This window comes from Salvelinus fontinalis, chromosome 27 (genome assembly GCF_029448725.1).
Source record: "Salvelinus fontinalis isolate EN_2023a chromosome 27, ASM2944872v1, whole genome shotgun sequence".
Taxonomy (NCBI): Eukaryota; Metazoa; Chordata; class Actinopteri; order Salmoniformes; family Salmonidae; genus Salvelinus; species Salvelinus fontinalis.
The window spans coordinates 23,910,150-23,927,931 of NC_074691.1; the positions used below are offsets into that span (position 1 = coordinate 23,910,150).

General features: G+C 45.6%; 1 protein-coding gene across 8 annotated transcripts in view; it reads left to right on the top strand.

The window, feature by feature from the left end:
- otofa (otoferlin a) overlaps positions 1 to 17,782 on the top strand; it is a 123,177-nt gene that overhangs the window by 31,119 nt on the left and 74,276 nt on the right. For all 8 annotated transcript variants that reach the window (XM_055885346.1, XM_055885338.1, XM_055885342.1 and 5 more), the window contains exons 4-5: positions 11,424 to 11,523; positions 12,641 to 12,843. In XM_055885346.1, the coding sequence (XP_055741321.1) occupies positions 11,424 to 11,523; positions 12,641 to 12,843 (303 nt within the window). The remainder of the gene's footprint in view (positions 1 to 11,423; positions 11,524 to 12,640; positions 12,844 to 17,782) is intronic.

A 17,782-nucleotide genomic window follows, 5' to 3' on the forward strand; every position in this document is an offset into this window, starting at 1 on the left:
TTGGTCTTTTACTGATAGGATCTAACAGCCATGGCTATTAATGTCAATGTCACTGGTCACAAATCTTGCTGCTGTGATGGCACACTGTGATATTTCACCCAGTAGATAGGGGAGTTTATCAATATCGGAATGTTTTCAAAATCTTTGTGGATCTGTGTAATATATATGGTCATACATTTGGCAGGAGGTTAGGAAGTGCAGCTCAGTTTCCACCTCATTTTGTGGGCAGTGTGCACATAGCCTGTCTTCTCTTGAGAGCCAGGTCTGCCTACGGCGGCCTTTCTCAATAGCAAGGCTATGCTCACTGAGTCTGGACATAGTCAAAGCTTTCGTTAAGTTTGTGTCAGTCACAGTGGTCAGGTTTTCTGCCATCGTGTACTCTCTGTTTAGGGCCAAATAGCATTCTAGTTTGCTTTGTTTTTTTGTTAATTCTTTCCAATGTGTCAAGTAATTATCTTTTTGTTTTCTCATGATTTGGTTGGGTCTAACTGTGTTGCTGTCCTGGGGCTCTGTGGGGTCTGTTTGTGTTTGTGAACAGAGCCCCAGGACCAGCTTTCCTAGGGGACTCTTCTCCAGGTTCATCTCTCTGTAGGTGATGGCTTTATGGAAGGTTTGGGAATCGCTTACTTTTAGGTGCTTGTGGAATGTAACGGCTCTTTTCTGGATTTTGATCATCCGCGGGTATCGGCCTAATTCTGCTCTGCATGCATTATTTATATTATTAATATTACTCAGTTCCTTTGGCTTGGATGCCTCATGATTGACTATCGCTCTGTTCAAGTAGTGTGATTTTTCTGTGATCTGATAGGGGTGTCAGTGGGCTGACTGTGACCCAGAGTCTCTGAGAGACTCTGGGTTGAGGTCAGTGATAAAGTAGTCTACAGTACTACTGCCAAGAGATGCGCTATAGGTGTACCTACCATAGGAGTCCCCTCAAAGCCTACCATTGACTATGTACATACCCAGTGTGTGACAGAGCTGCAGGAGTTGTGACCGTTTTTGTTGGTTAAGTTGTCATAGTTGTGCCTAAGGGGGCATATTGGGGAGGGAATGCTGTCACCTCCAGGCAGGTGTTTGTCCCCCTGTGTGCTGACGGTGTCAGCTTCTTGTCCGTTTCTGGCATTAAGGTCACCACAGACTAGTACATGTCCGTGGGCCTGGAAATTATTGGAAATTATTGGAAATTATTCCCCCCTTCAGGATGGAAAAGCTGTCTTCATTAAAGTATGGGGATTCTAGTGGGGGATATACAGTTTATTTCGGAAGCTTACATACACCTTAGCCAAAGACATTTAAACTCAGTTTTTCACAGTTCCTGACATTTAATCCTAGTAAAAATGCCCTGTCTTAGGCCAGTTAGGATCACCACTTTATTTTGAGAATGTGAAATGTCAGAATAATGGTAGAGAGAATGATTTATTTCAGCTTTTGTTTTTTTCATCACATTCCCAGTGGGTCAGAAGTTTACAATTAGTATTTGGTAGCATTGCCTTTAAATTGTTTAACTTGGATCAAACGTCTCAGTTAGCCTTCCACAAGCTTCCCATAATAAGTTGGGTGAATTTTAGCCCATTCCTCCTGACAGAGCTGGTGTAACTGAGTCAGGTTTGTAGGCCTCCTTGCTTGCACATGCTTTTTCAGTTCTGCCCACAAATTTTCTATAGGATTGAGGTCAGGGCTTTGTGATGGCCACTTTGCCTGTAACGGTTGTCCTCCTCCTCTTCATCCGAAGAGGAGGAGCAGGGATTGAACCAAAATGCAGCGGATTTTGAAGACATGATATTTATTAAAGTAAAGACGGAAAACACGAAAACGAAATACACTTGACTAATAAACAAAATAACAAACGGAGTAGATAGACCTGGACGACGAACTTACATAAACAAGAAGAACGCACGAACAGGGAAAATAGCCTACACATAAATAACGATGAACAAACAAACCGAACAGTCCCGTATGGTGCGACAAACACTGACACAGGAGACAACCACCCACAACGAACACTGTGAAACAACCTACCTAAATATGACTCTCAATTAGAGGAACGCCAAACACCTGCCTCTAATTAAGAGCCATACCAGGCAACCCATAAACCAACATAGAAACAGAAAACATAGAATGCCCACCCAAACTCACGTCCTGACCAACTAACACATACAACAAACTAACAGAAATAGGTCAGGAACGTGACATTGCCACAACTTTGGAAGTATGCTTGGGGTCATTGTCCATTTGGAAGATCCATTTGCGACCAAGCTTTAACTTCCTGACTGATGTCTTAAGAATTTGCTTCAATATATCCACAGAATTTTCGGCCCTCATGATGCCATCTATTTTGTGAAGTGCACCAGTCCCTACTGCAGCAAGAGTCAGACCCACCCCCACAACATGATGCTGCCACGCCAGCTTCACGGTTGGGATGTTGTTCTTCGACTTGCAAGCCTCCCCCTTTTTCCTCCAAACATAACAATGGTCATTATGGCCAAACAGTTCTATTTTTGTTTCATCAGACCAGAGGACATTTCTCCGAAAAGTACGATCTTTGTCCCCATGTGCAGTTACAAACCATAGTCTGGCTTTTTTATGGCAGTTTTGGAGCATTGGCTTCTTCCTTGCTGAGTGGCCTTTCAGGCTATGTCAATATAGGACTTGTTTTACTGTGGATATTTTCCTCCAGCATCTTCACAAGGTCCTTTGCTGTTGTTCTGGGATTGATTTGCACTTTTTTGCACCAGAGTACATTCATCTCTAGGAGACAGAACGTGTCTCCTTCCTGAGCAGTATGACGACCTGCGTGGTCCCATGGTGTTTATACTTGCGTACTATTGTTTGTACAGATGCTCGTTGTACCTTCAGGCACTTGTAAATTGCTCCCAAGGATGAACCAGACTTGTGGAGGTCTACAATCTTTTTCCTGAGGTCTTGGTTGATTTATTTTGATTTTCCCATGATGTCAAGCAAAGAGGCACTGAGTTTGAAGGTAGGCCTTGAAATACACCCACAGGTACACCTCCAATTAACTAAAATAATGTCAATTAACCTATCAGAAGCTTCTAAAGCTATGACATAATTTTCTGGAATTCTACAAGCTGTTTAAGGCATAGTCAACTTAGTGTATGTAAACTTCTGACCCACTGGAATTGTGATACAGTGAATTTTAATTTAAATAATCTGTCTGTAAACAATTGTTGGAAAAATGACTTGTGTCATGCACAAAGTATATGTCCTAACCAACTTGCCAAAACTATAGTTTGTTAACAAGAAATTTGTGGAGTGGTTGAAAAACGAGTTTTAATGACTCCAACATATGTGTTTATGTATACTTCCAACTTCAACTGTAGGTTTGAGAGCGTTGTCCTTTAGGGTCTGGGCGAAGGTGGGGCACTGCTGCCTTGTATAGGTGGACCTGGTCATAAAGGCTGTTCAAGTCCAGGGTGGAGTGGTGGGCCAGGTAAACATTTGGTTTTGAGGCACAGTCACAGGAAATACTTACCCGCTGTATGGTAGCAGGGTGGAAGTCTTTTCGTGGTAGCAGGGTGGAAGTCTTTTCGTGGTAGCAGGGTTGATAGTTAGGGAAAGTAGAATAAGCTTTTTCTATCACTCCCTTGAGTGCTTTGGCTACGCTTTCCTGCTGGGCTCTAAGGTCGTTTGTGCCTGTGTGTATTATTATGTGCCTAGGTGAACCTAGTTGGCCCTCAGACAGAAAGTCTAGGGCGTGCTGGGTGTTTGGACACCAGCTTTTAGACACACTGTGTTTGGGGAAACATTTTTTTGAGTCCATAAGGAGTACAATCTGTGTCTTGTGTATGTCCTCAGTGGGTGTGGAAGGGTTGTCAGAAGGGCTATCAGGGTGGCTGACAGGGGGGGTGCTCAGAGGGGGTGAGATCACCTGGGCTTGGGGTTCTTCATTTGTTTGTCCAGCTGTGATGTCAAGGCTATGGTCAGGCTCTGGGGTGGACTGTTTTGCTGTGGTGTTGAGACTTTTGTTGGGAGCTGAGGTGGGCTGTTGGCTTCTCTGCGGGTGTGGCCACCTCTCTAGTGGGTTGTTCTCTGTCACACGCCACCCCCCTCGCCCTCTCCTCCAGCAGTCTGATCCTCTCCTCTAGTGCTCTGTTCTTCTCCTGCTCCTGCTTTTTATAATGTTGAAGTTGTCTAACCACAGTCCTGAGTGCAGATATGTCTCTCTCCACCTCCAGCTCTCCAGGTCTGGTTAATGGGGTGTTGTTGTGCTGGACTGTTGTCTGGGTCTGTGCTGCCTGGAGTGTAATCACCTGCTGTTCCAGCTCCACCTGCCTTACCTCCAGCTGGGTAAATGTATCCTTCATTTCAATGAGGGAGTAGTACTCTGTGCTGGGGGGTTGACTTTCCGCTTGGGGTTGCTCATCTGCGAGGTTATATAATGAAGAGGTCTGGTCTGACCTGCTAGGAGTCGGGATATCTTTCTCAAGGGAGAGCTTCTCCTGTTGAGTTAAGTCTTTGATTAGATTAAAGTCTGTTTGCTCAGTTTGTAAAGGTCCTAAAGGCGTGTGTGTATTTGCCAGGGTGTATGTGCCATTGACTGGTTGCCCTTCCAGATCTGTCAGTGTGGCTTATAGTGTGTGTAGTTGGGCTCCCAGTGGATGTGTGTGTGTATGATCATTAGGCTGACATGTGGCAGGAGCAACCTAATGGGTTCCAATATACTGTGTTTGTGATGTGTGACTTGGGGGGGACTATATCAATTTTTCACATCCTCTGTAATTCTCTGACTGAATACGGAGGGTACCACGTTTCACTCCCACTTGAAACGAACAGCGAATTCCATTTGCTCGTAAATTATTTGTGTAGTATCTATGAAGGCCTTACAAACATTTGGAGTTGATGTAGAGAGCATCTGTCTCTGGTGCCAAAGGTTGCATGTTCAAATCCAGTGATATACACTGCTCAAAAAAATAAAGGGAACACTTAAACAACACAATGTAACTCCAAGTCAATCACACTTCTGTGAAATCAAACTGTCCACTTAGGAAGCAACACTGATTGACAATAAATTTCACATGCTGTTGTGCAATTGGAATAGACAACAGGTGGAAATTATAGGCAATTAGCAAGACACCCCCAATAAAGGAGTGGTTCTGCAGGTGGTGACCACAGACCACTTCTCAGTTCCTATGCTTCCTGGCTGATGTTTTGGTCACTTTTGAATGCTGGCGGTGCTTTCACTCTAGTGGTAGCATGAGACGGAGTCTACAACCCACACAAGTGGCTCAGGTAGTGCAGCTCATCCAGGATGGCACATCAATGCGAGCTGTGGCAAGAAAGTTTGCTGTGTCTGTCAGCGTAGTGTCCAGAGCATGGAGGCGCTACCAGGAGACAGGCCAGTACATCAGGAGACGTGGAGGAGGCCGTAGGAGGGTAACAACCCAGCAGCAGGACCGCTACCTCCGCCTTTGTGCAAGGAGGAGCAGGAGGAGCACTGCCAGAGCCCTGCAAAATGACCTCCAGCAGGCCACAAATGTGCATGTGTCTGCTCAAACGGTCAGAAACAGACTCCATGAGGGTGGTATGAGGGCCCGACGTCCACAGGTGGGGGTTGTGCTTACAGCCCAACACCGTGCAGGACGTTTGGCATTTTCTAGAGAAAATTTGCCACTGGCGCCCTGTGCTCTTCACAGATGAAATCAGGTTCACACTGAGCACATGTGACAGACGTGACAGAGTCTGGAGACGCCGTGGAGAATGTTCTGTTGCCTGCAACATCCTCCAGCATGACCGGTTTGGCGGTGGGTCAGTCATGGTGTGGGGTGGCATTTCTTTGGGGGGCCGCACAGCCCTCCATGTGCTCGCCAGAGGTAGCCTGACTGCCATTAGGTACCGAGATGAGATCCTCAGACCTCTTGTGAGACCATATGCTTGTGCGGTTGGCCCTGGGTTCCTCCTAATGCAAGACAATGCTAGACCTCATGTGGCTGGAGTGTGTCAGCAGTTCCTGCAAGAGGAAGGCATTGATGCTATGGACTCGCCCGCCCGTTCCCCAGACCTGAATCCAATTGAGCACATCTGGGACATCATGTCTCGCTCCATCCACCAACGCCACGTTGCACCACAGACTGTCCAAGAGTTGGCGGATGCTTTAGTCCAGGTCTGGGAGGAGATCCCTCAGGAGACCATCCGCCACCTCATCAGGAGCATACCCAGGCGTTGTAGGGAGGTCATACAGGCACGTGGAGGCCACACACACTACTGAGCCTCATTTTGACTTGTTTTAAGGACATTACATCAAAGTTGGATCAGCCTGTAGTGTGGTTTTCCACTTTAATTTTGAGTGTGACTCCAAATCCAGACCTCCATGGGTTGATAAATTTGATTTCCATTGATCATTTTTGTGTGATTTTGTTGTCAGCACATTCAACTATGTAAAGAAAAAAGTATTTAATAAGAATATTTCATTCATTCAGATCTAGGATGTGTTATTTTTATTTTTTTGAGCAGTGTATTATTTTTTAGGAGATTTTTGTTTTAAGTCTATCCCAAACCTTAACCCTTACCTTAACCCTTCAGAGTTAATGCCTGACCTTGAGATTTCTGAGTTAATGCCTAAACTTAAAAACTTCTAAATTTGACGTTTGGAACAACTTCGAAATTTGAGAAACATAGATGAATGTCTAATTCTGACGTGAGACTGTGATAGCTTGTTGTAAATGCACTATGAAGGCTTAATTCAGCCTTTATAGCTGTTGCTCATACAGAGTGAAACCCATATTTTTTTCCCCTTTTTCTCCCCAATTTCGTGGTATCCAATTGGTAGTTACAGTCTTGTCTCATCACTGCAACTCCCATACGGACGCGGGAGAGGCGAAGGTCAAGAGCCGTGCGTCCCCCAAAACACAACCCAACCAAGCCGCACTGCTTCTTGACATATTGCGCACTTAACCCAGAAGCACCAATGTGTCGGAGGAAACGCTGTACACACGCCACAGGAGTTGCTAGCGTGCGATGGGACAAGGACATCCCTGCCGGCCAAACCCTCCCCTAACCCAGACAATCCCCCATGGGTTTCCCGGTCACAACCGGCTGTGACAGAGCCTGGACTCGAACGCAGAATCTCTAGTAGCACAGCTAGCATTGTGATCCAGTGCCTTAGACCACTGTGCCACTCGGGAGGCCCTGAAACCCATATCTCTCTAAGCAGTCTGGTACGTGGTGAGACTCAGGGCTGTTACAGAATGGGAATTGAGCTTATCTCCCAATTTAAGTATTTTGGAGCTTTTGGCTTTTGTTTCAATCCAAAGCTATTAAATAAAAGTAAAAAATACATATGAAGTGCCTTGCAAAAGAATTCATCCCCTTGGCATTTTTCCATTTTGTTGCATTACAACCTGTAATTTAAATTGATTTTTATTTGGATTTCATGTAATGGACATACACAAAATAGTCCAAATTGGTGAAGTGAAATTAAAAAAATTACTTGTTTAACTTCTCTAGGATAGGGGGCAGCATTTTCACATTTGGATGAAAAGCATACCCAATTTCAACTGCCAGCTACTCATCCCCAGAAGATACGATATGCATATCATTAGTAGGTTTGGATAGAAAACACTCTGAAGTTTCTAAAACTGTTTGAATCATGTATGTGAGTATAACGGTGCGAAACCCCGAGGACAAACCATTCAGAATTTTTTTTTTGTGGTCACTCTCTTTTCAATGGTTTTTCATTGGGAATACAGATTTCTAATTGACCTTCTTGCAGTTCCTACCGCTTCCACTGGATGTCAACAGTCTTTAGAAATTGGTTGAGGGTTTTTCCTTTGTGTAATGAAGAAATACGGCCATCTTGAACGAGGGTCACTCGAAGTGTCCTGTTTGTTAGAGGCGCATGACCAGAAGGCTAGCTACAGTTTGTTTTAATCCTGTATTGAACACAGATCATCCCGTCTTCAATTATATTGATTATTTACGTTAAAAAAGACCTAAAGTTGTATTACAAAAGTAGTTTGAAATGTTTTGGCAAAGTTTACAGGCAACCTTTGAGATATTTTGTAGTCACGTTTCACAAGTTGGAAACAGTGTTTTTCTGAATCAAACGCGCCAAATAAATGGACATTTTGGATATATATCGATGGAATTAATCGAACAAAAGGACTATTTGTGATGTTTATGGGACATATTGGAGTGCCAACAACAGAAGCTCGTCAAAGGTAAGGCATGAATTATATTTTTATTTCTGCGTTTTGTGTCGCGCCTGCAGGGTTGAAATATGCTTCTCTCTCTTTGTTTACTATGGTGCTAACTCAGATAATAGCATCGTTTGCTTTCGCCGAAAAGCCTATTTGAATTCTGATATGTTGGCTGGATTCACAACCAGTGTAGCTTTAATTTGGTATCTTTCATGTGTGATTTAATGAAAGTTAGATTTTTATAGTAATTTATTTGAATTTGGCACTCTGCATTTTCTCTGGCTTTTGGCCAAGTGAGACAGTGGCGTCCCGCCTAAACTCCGATTTTTGGATATAAATATGAACTTTACCGAACAAAACATACATGTATTGTGTAACATGAAGTCCTATGAGTGTCATCTGATGAAGATCATCAAAGGTTATGATTCATTTTATCTCTATTTCTGCTTTTTGTTACTCCTCTCTTTGGCTGGAAAAATGGCTGTGTTTGTATGTACTGACCTAACATAATCGCAAGGTGTACTGACCTAACATAATCGCAAGGTGTGCTCTCGCACAAGTCCTTTTTGAAATCAGACATGTTGGCTGGATTCACAACAAGTGTAGCTTTAATTTGGTGTCTTTCATGTGTGATTTCATGAAAGTTGGAATTTTATAGTAATTTATTTGAATTTGGCGCTCTGCATTTTTACTGGCTTTTGGCCAAGTGGGACGTTAGCGTCCCACATATCCCAGAGAAGTAAAAAAAAGAAAAAAGAAAAAAACGGAAAAGTGGTGTGTGCATATGTATTCATCCCCTTTGCTATGAAGCCCCTAAATAAGATCTGGTCCACCAATTACCTTCACATAAGTCACATAATTAGTTAAATAAAGTCCACCTGTGTGCAATCTAAGTGCCACATGATCTGTCACATGATCTCAGTATATATACACCTGTTCTGAAAGTTCCTAGAGTCTGCAACACCACTATGCAAGGGGCACCACCAAGCAAGCGGCACCATGAAGACCAAGGAGCTCTCCAAACAGGTCAGGGACAAAGTTGGGGAGAAGTACAGATCAGGGTTGGTTTATAAAAACATATCCGAAACTTTGAACATCCCACAGAGCACCATTAAATCCATGATTAAAAAATGGAAAGAATATGGCACCACAACAAACCTGCCAAGAGAGGGCCGCCCAGCAAAACTCATTAACCAGACAAGGAGGGTGTTAATCAGAGAGGCAACAAAGAGACCAAAGATAACCCTGAAGGAGCTGCAAAGCTCCACAGTGGAGATTGGAGTATCTGTCCATAGGACCACTTTTAGCCGTACACTCCACAGAGCTTGGCTTTACGGAAGAGTGGCCAGAAAAAAAGCCAGTGCATAAAGAAAAAAATAAGAAAACACTTTTGGCGTTTGCAAAAAGGCATGTGGGAGACTCCCTAAACATATGGAAAAAGGTACTCTGGTCAGAAGAGACTAAAATTTAGCTTTTTGGCCATCAAGGAAATGTCTGGCGCAAACCCAACAACTCTCATCACCGCCAGAACCTCATCCCCACAGTAAAACATGGTGGTGGCAGCATCATGCTGTGGAGATGTTTTTCATCGGCCGGGACTGGGAAACTGGTCAGAATTTAAGGAATGCTGGATGGCGCTAAATACAGGGAAATTCTTGATGGAAATCTGTTTCAGTCTTCCAGAGATTTGGGACTGAGGTTCACCTTCCAGCAGGACAATGGCCCTAAGCATACTGCTAAAGCAACACTCGAGTGGTTTAAGGGGAAACATTTAAATGTATTGGAATGGCCTAGTCACAGCCCAGACCTCAATCCAATTGAGAATCTGTGATAGGACTTAAAATCGCTGTACATCAGTGGAACCCATCCAACTTGAAGGATTCTTCAGTTTTGCCTTGAAGAATGGAAAAATCCCAGTGGCTAGATGTGCCAAGCTTATAGAGATATACCCCAAGAGACTTGCAGCTGTTATTTCTGCAAAAGGTGGCACTACAAAGTATTGACTTTGGGGGAGTGAATAGTTATGCACGTTCAAGTTTTCAGTTTTTTTGTTTTCTTTCTTGTTTGTTTCACAATAAAAAAATATTTTGCATCTTCAAAGTGGTAGGCTTGTTGTGTAAATCAAATGACACAAACTCCCCAAAAATCTATTTTAATTCCAGGTTATAAGGCAACAAATAGGAAAAATGCCAAGGGGGGTGAATACTTTCCCAAGCCACTGTATATTTCTGGAAACTTTGCTTATAGACAGGAAGTTAAAAACCTAAAGTTAGTGTGCTATGGGAATAAATCACTAAAGTTTTCTTAGACACTTTATTAAAATACCTTTTTTGGGGGACAGCGAAAGCAGCAAATGAGAAAACAATATGGATATAACTGTTTGGTGTTGGTATGTTGGTGGGAGGGTTTAATGTGACTCAACTTTACAAATTCTTCGCTGGCCAAAGGATGTTGGGGTGTGTATATATATCTCTCACAGTAGCTCTATAGCTGAGATTTAATAGTAGCCGATTACTCATAGTCTGCCTGTCTTTACTGGTTAGTTGCTGTAGCGGGTTGCGACAATGACACACTATCCCTGCCTGTCAGAGCCAATCTCCATCACTCTGCCCACACGCACACATGCACGTGCACATATACACACACACACACACACACACACACACACACACACACACACACACACACACACACACACACACACACACACACACACACACACACACACACACACACACACACACACACACACACACACACACACACAAACACAGCCACTCGCCTACACACCACACAGGCAGATGGAGAAGAGACAGGAGCCAGAGACGAAAGACTGAAATAGACAAAGATTTATGGTGGACGGTAGAGACATACTGTATGGGATTATGATATAGTCAACAAGAAGGTGGAGAGAGAGAGAGAACATTGAGGGGAGGAAGAGGAAGATGGTGCAAGCTGTGTGAGAACAACACTATCACACTGATTCAATGTAACCCACCAAAACCCACTGATAAAGAGGTTAAAGAGATTAAGGCTCATGCTTATGTGCAGTGCACTGTCCATTTCTGTCTGTTCCTGTGATCCACTAAACTTTCTGAGATTCTCTGTGACCCATCAAACAGACTATACTAATGTTTCTAGCTAAAACACAGCCCTGCATCATGACCTGCTGGAGGAGGATCTATAGCGATGATCAACTAATGGGTTCTAACCCACTGTCCCACTATAGTTTGGTTGTTTATGGTTTTTGTGGTTTTGTTGTTCCAGAGTCATTGGAACCTTCCGGATGGTTCTACAGAAGGTGGCGGAGGAGGGGCATCTGGAGGTGACAGACACACTCATCGATGACAACAACACCGCCATAGGGGTAAGCCCCAGCACTGGTCCCAGATCAGTTTACAGGTCTTCATCCATAAGAGTGGGAATCCTCCATACTGGTCTATGGACAGCACACATGTACTTACAGTATATACTGCAGACACACAGATAAACAGATATGTATTTTATTGAGCTCAGATGAGTACTGATCCAATAGCCATATATTCAGAGAACAGTGTTTAAGGGAATGAAAAAGAGCGTAAGCTAGAGGGAGCAAGCGATGGAGAGATCAAGGGAGATATAGAAAGGGGGGATAGAGAAACGACTAGAAAGAGTGTGAGAGCTCATCTGTATAAATTACCCCAGGGCTTAGGAGAATGGTGTTAGTGGAGCTGAGAATGCTGACTCTCTGTTATTGAGATGATATCACACATAGTAGCCAGAATGACCTGGGGGGTACTCACACTCATTATACCTGATGAAGACAGCTTGGCTGTCGAAAGGTTGGTTATGAAATTATTGCATCTGAGCTCCTAGAGTGTGTGGCTCTCCACACACACACACACACACACACACACACATACACACACACACACACACACACACACACACACACACACACACACACACACACACACACACACACACACACACACACACACACACACACACACACACACACACACACACACACACACACACACACACACACACACACACACACACACACACACACACACCTCTCAGCCCCTCTGCACCCCTCTCTGTACCTGATGAGGGAGAGAAGAGGAAAACATCCGGGCAGACTCTCACCTGACTTCTAACTAAACAGAAGTGTTTTTATCGCCTCCCGCTGAAAGATCCAGGGTTACCATGGTAACACCTTTAACTTTACTGGCTCTGCAGTGATTTACTGGCTCCCTAGTGGTCGCAGGGCAGAGAGAGAGAGTGGAGAGAGAGAGAGAGGTGGAAAGGGGAACATTGTTTGTTTATTTCCCTCCTCATCTGTCTTTGTCAGTGAAATAAATGGCTTGGTTTATAGTAAAGTCAGTTGCTGTCAAACAAAATTCCAAGGCCACACTTCCTTGTCGTGTATTCACTTGATGAGAAATCTGTGTGTTTCTAGTTTGTTTTGACTAATTCATTGGTCGGCTATTCCATTCCAGACTAGTGTTACCGTAGACATCAAGTACACGACCATGGATGGGACAGTGGGGGTGTGGAGCGATGGGGAATTCCTGGACGTTCCGGGCGACCCAGAGGGAACGTTCCAGTTTGAGACAGACAGCCTGCTTTCCGGACACAGCCATGGATCAGGATCAGGAGTGTCTCCTGGACGATCCATCCACGGAATTCCCACTTTCAGGAAGTGAGTCGACAACTCCATTAGTATAGCTGAAACATTTTCTTATTTTTATTTCAACTTTATTTAACCAGGTAGGCCAGTTGAGAACAAGTTCTCATTTACAACTGAGACCTAGCCAAGATAAAGCAAAGCAGTGGAACAAAAACAACAGCACCGAGTTACACATGGGACGTACAGTCAATAACACAATAGAAAAATCTATGTACAGTGTGTGCAAATGTAGTAAGATTAGGGAGGTAAGGCAATAAATAGGCCATAGTGGCGAAATAATTACAATTTAGCATTAACACTGGAGTGATAGATGTGCAGATGATGATGTGCAAGTAGAGATACTGGAGTGCAAAATAGCAAAAAATAAATAACAATATGGGGATGAGGTAGTTGGGTGTGCAATTTACAGATGGGCTGTGTACAGGTACAGTGATCTGTAAGCTGCTCTGACGGCTGATGCTTAAAGTTAGTGAGGGAGATATAAGTCTCCAGCTTCAGTGACTTTTGCAATTCGTTCCAGTCATTGGCAGCAGAGAACTGGAAGGAAAAGCAGCCAAAGAGGTGTTGGCTTTGGGGGTGACCAGTGAAATATACCTGCTGGAGCGCGTGCTACGGTGGATGTAGCTATGGTGACCAGTGAGCTGAGATAAGGCGGGGCTTTATCTAGCAAAGATTTATAGATGACCTGGAGCCAGTGGGTTTGGCGACGAATATACAGCGAAGGCCAGCCAACGAGAGCTTACAGGTCGCAGTGGTGGGTAGTATATTGGACTTTGGTGACAAAACGGATGGCACTGTGATAGACTACATCCAATTTGCTGAGTAGAGTGTTGGAGGCTATTTTGTAAATGACATCGCCGAAGTCAAGGATCGGTAGGATAGTCAGTTTTACGAGTGTTTGTTTGGCAGCATGAGTGAAGGAGGCTTTGTTGCGAAATAGGAAGCCGATTCTAGATTTAATTTTGGATTGGAGATGCTTAAAACCTGTTACGGCTAGGGGTTTCGACAACATCCGGTGAAATTGCAGAGCGCGAAAAAAAATAAATAAAAATATAAACATTTAATTTTATACAATCACAAGTGCAATACACCAAATTAAAGCTTAACTTCTTGTTAATCCAGCCACTGTGTCAGATTTCAAAAAGGCTTTACGGCGAAAGCAAACTATGCGATTATCTGAGGACAGCACCCCATCAAACAAACACATGACAATCATATTTCAACCCGCCAGGCGCGACACAACCTCAGAAATAACGATATAATTCATGCCTTACCTTTGAAGATCTTCTGTTGGCACTCCAAAATGTCCCATAAACATCACAAATGGTCCTTTTGTTTGATAAATTCCGCCGTTATATCTCCAAAATGTCAATTTATTTGGCGCGTTTGATTCAGAAAAACACCAGTTCCAACTCGCCCAACATGACTACTGTCACACCCTGGCTTTAGTTATCTTTGTTTTCATTATTATTTTAGGTAGGTCAGGATGTGACATGGGGAAGTTTGTGTGTTTGTATTGTCTAGGGTGTTGTATGGTTTAGGGGGTTAAGTAGAGTAGATGGGTTAGTGTTTAGTATAGATATCTAGGAAAGTCTATGGTTGCCTGAATTGGTTCTCAATCAGAGACAGCTGGTTATTGTTGTCTCTGATTGGGAGCCATATTTAAGGCAGCCATGGGCTTTAGCTGTTTTGTGGGTAATTGTCTATGTTGAACGTTTGTAGCTTGTGTGTGCACTAACGTTTGTAGCTTCACGGTCGTTTGTTGTTTTGTTTCTGTTTATGTATAGTGTTCATTTCGCTTTGTCTTCATCTCCAATAAAAGAAGATGTCTTCATTTCCCGCTGCGCCTTGGTCCTCTCTCTCACCCACTTATTATGACAATCGTGACAGAATTACCCACCAATCTAGGACCAAGCGGCGTGTCAAGCGGCAACAGGACCCACCTACACAGGATTCGTGGACTTGGGAGGAAATATTGGACGGAAAGGGAACCTGGGCTCAACCAGGAGAATATCGCCGCCCCAAAGCTGAGCTGGAGGCAGCGAAAGCAGATAGGCGGCGATATGAGGAGGCAGCACGGAAACAAGGCTGGAAGCCCGTAAGTCAAACCCAAAAATTTCTTGGGGGGGGCTCTCGGGTACTTTAGTTGGGTCAGTTGGGAGACGTGAGCCAACTCCTCCTGCTTACCGTAGGGAGCCGGTGAGGGCGGATTTGGAGGTGAGCGACGCAGAGACAGTAAAGGAGTTAATGGAGAAATTGGAGGAGAGAGTTATGAGGGATGTACTGGTTTGGTGCATGAGGCACGGCATCCGTCCGAATGAACGTGTTGGTGAGTTAATGTCACCGGGAACAGCTCTCCATACTCGTCCTGAGGTGCGTGCTAGCCGTCTGGTTAAGACAGTGCCTACAGCACGCACAAAGCCTCCTGTGCGTCTCCAGAGTCCTGTGCGTCCTGTTACTGCTCCTCGCACTAGCCCTGTGGTGCGTGTCCCCAGCCCAGTAAGACCAGTGCTGACACCACGCACTGAGCCTCCTGTGCCTCTCCAGAGCCCTGTTCCTCCTCCACGCACTCTCCCTGTGGTGCGTGTATCCAGCCCAGTGCCTCCAGTTCCGGCACCACGCACCAAGCCTCATGTGCATCTCCAGAGCCCTGTACGCACTGTTCCTTCTCCCTGTACTCGCCCTGATGTGCGTACCCTCAGCCCGGTACCACCAGTGCCGGTACCACGCACCAGGCCTATAGTACGCCTTGAGAGTCCAGTGTGCCCTGTTCCTGCTCCCCGCACTAGCCTTGAGGTGCGTGTCTCTAGTCCGGTACCACCAGTTACGGCACCACGCACCAAGCCTCATGTGCTTCTCCAGAGCCCTGTACGCACTGTTCCTTCTCCCTGTACTCGCCCTGATGTGCGTACCCTCAGCCCGGTACCACCAGTGCCGGTACCACGCACCAGTCCTATAGTGCGCCTCGAGAACTCAGTGTGCCCTGTTCCTGCTCCCCGCACTAGCCTGAAGGTGCGTGTTCTTAGCCCGGTACCTCCAGTTCCGGCACCACGCACTAGGCCTACAGTGCGTCTCAGCCGGCCAGAGTCTGCCGTCTGCCCAGCGGCGCCTGAACTGCCCGTCTGCCCAACGGCGTCTGAACTGTTCGTCTGCCCAACGCCGTCTGAACTGTCCTTCTTCCAAGCGCCGCATGAACTGCCCGTCTGTATTGAGCCTTCAAAGCCGCCCGTCGGTACTGAGCCTTCAAAGCCGCCCGTCTGCCATGAGCCTGCAAAGCCGCCCGTCTGCCATGAGCCTACAGAGCCGTCCGCCGGACAGGAGCCGCTAGAGCCTTCCGCCAGACAGGAGCCGCTAGAGCCTTCCGCCAGACAGGAGCCGCTAGAGCCTTCCGCCAGACAGGAGCAGCCAAAGCCTTCCGCCAGACAGGATCAGCCAGAGCCTTCCGCCAGACAGGATCAGCCAGAGCCTTCCGCCAGACAGGATCAGCCAGAGCCTTCCGCCAGACAGGATCAGCCAGAGCCTTCCGCCAGACAGGATCAGCCAGAGCCGTCAGCGAGCCATGACCAGCCAGAGCCGTCAGCGAGCCATGAACAGCCAGAGCCGTCAGCGAGCCATGACCAGCCAGAGCCGTCAGCGAGCCATGACCAGCCAGAGCCGTCAGCGAGCCATGACCAGCCAGAGCCGTCAGCGAGCCATGACCAGCCAGAGCCGTCATCCAGCCATGACCAGCCAGAGCCGTCATCCAGCCATGAGCAGCCAGATCCGTCAGCCAGTCATGAGCAGCCAGATCCGTCAGCCAGCCATGAGCAGCCAGATCCGTCAGCCAGCCATGAGCCGTCATCCAGCCAGGATCCGCCAGAGCCGTCATCCAGCCAGGATCCGCAAGAGCCGTCATCCAGCCAGGATCCGCCAGAGCCGTCATCCAGCCAGGATCCGCCAGAGCCAGCCAGCCAGGATCCGCCAGCCAGCCAGGATCCACCAGAGCCAGCCAGCCAGGATCCGCCATCCAGCCAGGATCCGTCCCTCAGTCCGGAGCTGCCGTCCCTGAGTCCGGAGCTGCCCCTTATCCTGGTGCTGTCCCCTTATCCTGGTGCAGCCCCTTATCCTGGTGCTGCCCCTTAGTCCGGTGCTGCCCCTTAGTCCGGTGCTGCCCCTTAGTCCGGTGCTGCCCCTTAGTCCGGTGCTGCCCCTTAGTCCGGTGCTGCCCCTTAACTTCTCTGGGATAGTTGGGACGCTAGCATCCCAACTGACAAGCACCCCCAACCCCCCCCCCTCACTGATTAGCATCGCGTCACAATGAAAAAGGAAAATCTAAATATCATTAAATCACAAGTCCAAGACACCAAATGAAAGATACAGATCTTGTGAATAAAGCCACCATTTCAGATTTTTAAAATGTTTTACAGGGAAGACAAAATATGTAAATCTATTAGCTAACCATGTTAGCAAAAGACACCATTTTTCTTTGTCCACCATTTTTTCTCTCCACCAGTAGCTATCACCAATTCGGCCAAATAAAGATATTGATAGCCACTAACCAAGAAAAAACCTCATCAGATGACAGTCTGATAACATATTTATTGTATAGAATAGGTTTTGTTAGAAAAATGTGCATATTTCAGGTAGAAATCATAGTTTACAATTGCACCCACCATCACAACTCGACTAGAATAAATACAGAGAGCAACGTGTATTACCTAATTACTAATCATAAAACATTTCTTAAAAATATACAGCGCACAGCAATGGAAAGACACAGATCTTGTGAATTCAGACAATATTTCAGATGTTCTAAGTGTTTTACAGCGAAAACACAATAAATCGTTATATTAGCATACCACATATGCAAACGTTACCCAAGCATTGATTCAAGCCAAAGAGAGCAATATCGTTATCATCGCCAAAATATATTAATTTTTTCACTAACCTTCTCAGAATTCTTCCGATGACA